The sequence below is a fragment of the Pyrus communis genome, chromosome 16 (assembly GCF_963583255.1).
Source record: "Pyrus communis chromosome 16, drPyrComm1.1, whole genome shotgun sequence".
Classification (NCBI taxonomy): domain Eukaryota; kingdom Viridiplantae; phylum Streptophyta; class Magnoliopsida; order Rosales; family Rosaceae; genus Pyrus; species Pyrus communis.
This window is the reverse complement of record NC_084818.1, coordinates 12,423,083-12,425,830: the sequence shown is the minus strand read 5'-3', so window position 1 is coordinate 12,425,830 and position 2,748 is coordinate 12,423,083. Positions and strand designations below refer to the sequence as shown.

Below are 2,748 nucleotides of genomic sequence, written 5' to 3'. Positions count from 1 at the left end.
GGAATCATTGATGGCAGAGATGGAAAATCTTAAGCAGGAGATCAAACAGCTTAAGTACGAGAATAGAAGTTTGCACGTGCTTGCAAATAACTATTCGTCGGGCATGAAGAGGAAGCTTGATGAGCTGCAAGAATCTGAAGGTCGGATTCAAAGTGACCGTCAAAGGTTTGCGGCCTATCTCCAGAGGCACCTTTTTCCTGGGTCATCCAGCGTTCCACCAAATATTGAGGCCTGGAATGCTCTAGCTCCGATGCCTTCCGCTCCGATGCCTCCTGCTCCGATACCTCCCGCTCCGAGAGTTTTGCCAAGTAATGGGGCTTCACGTGAACATCCTTTGTGAAAGCTCCAATCTTGTATTTTATTTTATTTTATTTTATTTTATTTTATTTATTTATTTATTTTTCATGTGTAAGCACATATCTGTAATTTATCAGAGATATCAATAAATAAACTTTATTTTATTTAGCGTAATGTGCTAAATAGAGCGTATATATATATATATATATATATATATTATTTTTTCACGTGGTGCCGGTGCACCAAGATCTTTTTTTTTTATTATTATTTTTTTCTTATTGCTTTCGGTGGTACTGATCCACCAAGATAGATCTTTTTTTTTTTATTATTATATTTTTTTTTCTTTGCTACTGATCCACCAAGATAGATCTTTTTTTTTTATTATATTTTTTTTTCTTTGCTTTCGGTGGTACTGATCCACCAAGATAGATCTTTTTTTTTTTTTAATAATATTTTTTATATATATATATTCCCCACATGGTGCAGGGAGGAAATGCAGAGGAGCTTGGAGTAGTAGGAGGTAAGAGACGGAGAAAGTCTTTGGGTGTGAGTTGCCAAACTTTGATTTTGTCAATCACATTCAAAGGCAGCAGCAGAGGCAAGTAGATGTGAGTTGACAAACTTTGTTTTTGTTAATCACATTCACAGGCAGCAGCCATGGCGGAAGTGCAGAAGCAGCCAGAGCTTGAAGCAGAGTGTAAGGCGTCGAGTTTGAAGACCGGCTAGTCGTTTGACAGCGGTCAATGAAGCTCTTCGTTGATTTTGATCATGGTGGCCAGGGTGACGAGCTCGAGGTAGTGCAAGGCGTCAAGCCTGAAGTGGAGGAATTGCAGCGGCGCTAGGTGATGAGCAGAGCTGAAGATGGAGCACAGCCATGAGGAGACAGAGGAAAAAAAGCTCCACCATCACCATTGCGATTCAACCCAATGCCGCCACCATAATCAATGCCATCAAAACAGAACGATTCCCCCTACCATATGGACTCTGCTCCCTGCCGCAGTGAGCAATAAACCCGCTCATGGCTTGAGAGCAAGAGCCAACCCAATCTTGGCGCTCTTCTCAATGGCCTTGGTGTCTACCTCTCCTGAAACAGTGAGGAATGAACTAGTCCGCATAGCAGGAAAAGGAGGTGATGCTGTCAGTGCTTAAGGCCAAAATCCGAAGCTGCTGGAGATTTTTTGCTCGTAGTTTGAATCATATCGTAATCAAGTGACAACACTAAGAGCACGCTCTATTTCCTCCAACGAACGACCTTTCGTTTCAACAATATTACCAGCTATGTACAAGACAGCCAGAAGGCAGACGTCAGCGAATCCAAAATACACTGTGCCGATCCCGAACTTAGTTACAAGGCTCAAGAAGTAGAGGCCTATGACGAAGTTTGAAATCCAGTGCATGCCCAATGACAAAGAAACTGCTTTTGCTCTGATTCTTGAAGCAAAAATCTCTGGTAGAAGAAGAGCAGGCACAGGGCCAGCGCCAAGTGAAAAGGACAATACATAGATAACAGTTCCAGCGACAGAAAGGGGGGCAGAATATGGAGCAAGGGCTTTCCATGTAAAGGACAGTGAAAGCAGCAACATCGAAGCAGCCATTCCACCGAAGCTTGTGAGTAGAAGACTTTTCCTTCCCTGTTGGTCCATCAATGAGGATGCAACAGCTGTGCCCAAGACATTTGCTAATCCAACCAGAGCAAGTTCTCCTCTCAGCAACCCACAGATTCCTGGACCCTGTACTTGCTCTATTTTTTTCAATTCTCCAAAACCCAATACCCTTCTTTGGTTTTGATCTTCAAACCCCAACTTCCCCTTTACTGAACCATAAATTGACGCTTGCATTTTTACCAGATTGAAATCGAGAGTAGGAGAAGCAAAACCCAGAAAGCGATCGACCAATCTGTGATGTTCTGCTTTGGAATTGGGCTCTTAGCGAGAGACAGAGGGTCGGTGTTGAAGTACTCGCGGACGCCGGTGACTACACCACTGGCGACGGTTCAGGCGTGGACCCAGGAAATAGAGCAGTCGCGGTCGCAGCCCTCGACGAAGACGGTGGGGCCGAAGGAGGCGATGGACTCGGGGACGAACTGAAACGATTCGTTTTGGGAGCCGGTGAGGAGGCGCATCAAGAACTGGTGGGTCGGCGGACCATGGAACCACCACTCGAGGTCGGGGGCGACGATCTGGAGCACCGTGTCGACGTCGCGGGAGCTCAGGGCGTCATAAAGGGCGAGCACCACCCTTCGATTGCTGGACTCAGCGTCTTCCAGAGCTTCCAGAGAGTTAGCCAGTTCTTGCCTAGGCCTCTGTGGCGGGTTTAGAGCGAGAAAGTAAGGGTTTTAGAAAGAGAAGCTAGATCTTAATGATCCTGGGCGCTGAGTGAAGGACTGTTGTCCGATCCACTGAGACGACGATGCATTAAGCTTCGCGAAGCTGGAACAGGCCATGGCTTCGA

The 2,748-nt window shown here is 45.7% G+C and overlaps 1 protein-coding gene across 1 annotated transcript; it reads right to left on the bottom strand.

Moving 5' to 3' along the window:
* Positions 1-1,502: 1,502 nt before the first annotated feature.
* Positions 1,503-2,135, bottom strand: LOC137719820 (plastidic glucose transporter 4-like). The gene has a single exon (XM_068458832.1). It carries the CDS (start codon positions 2,133-2,135, stop codon positions 1,503-1,505), a length of 633 nt encoding a protein of 210 aa, XP_068314933.1.
* Positions 2,136-2,748: the final 613 nt, after the last annotated feature.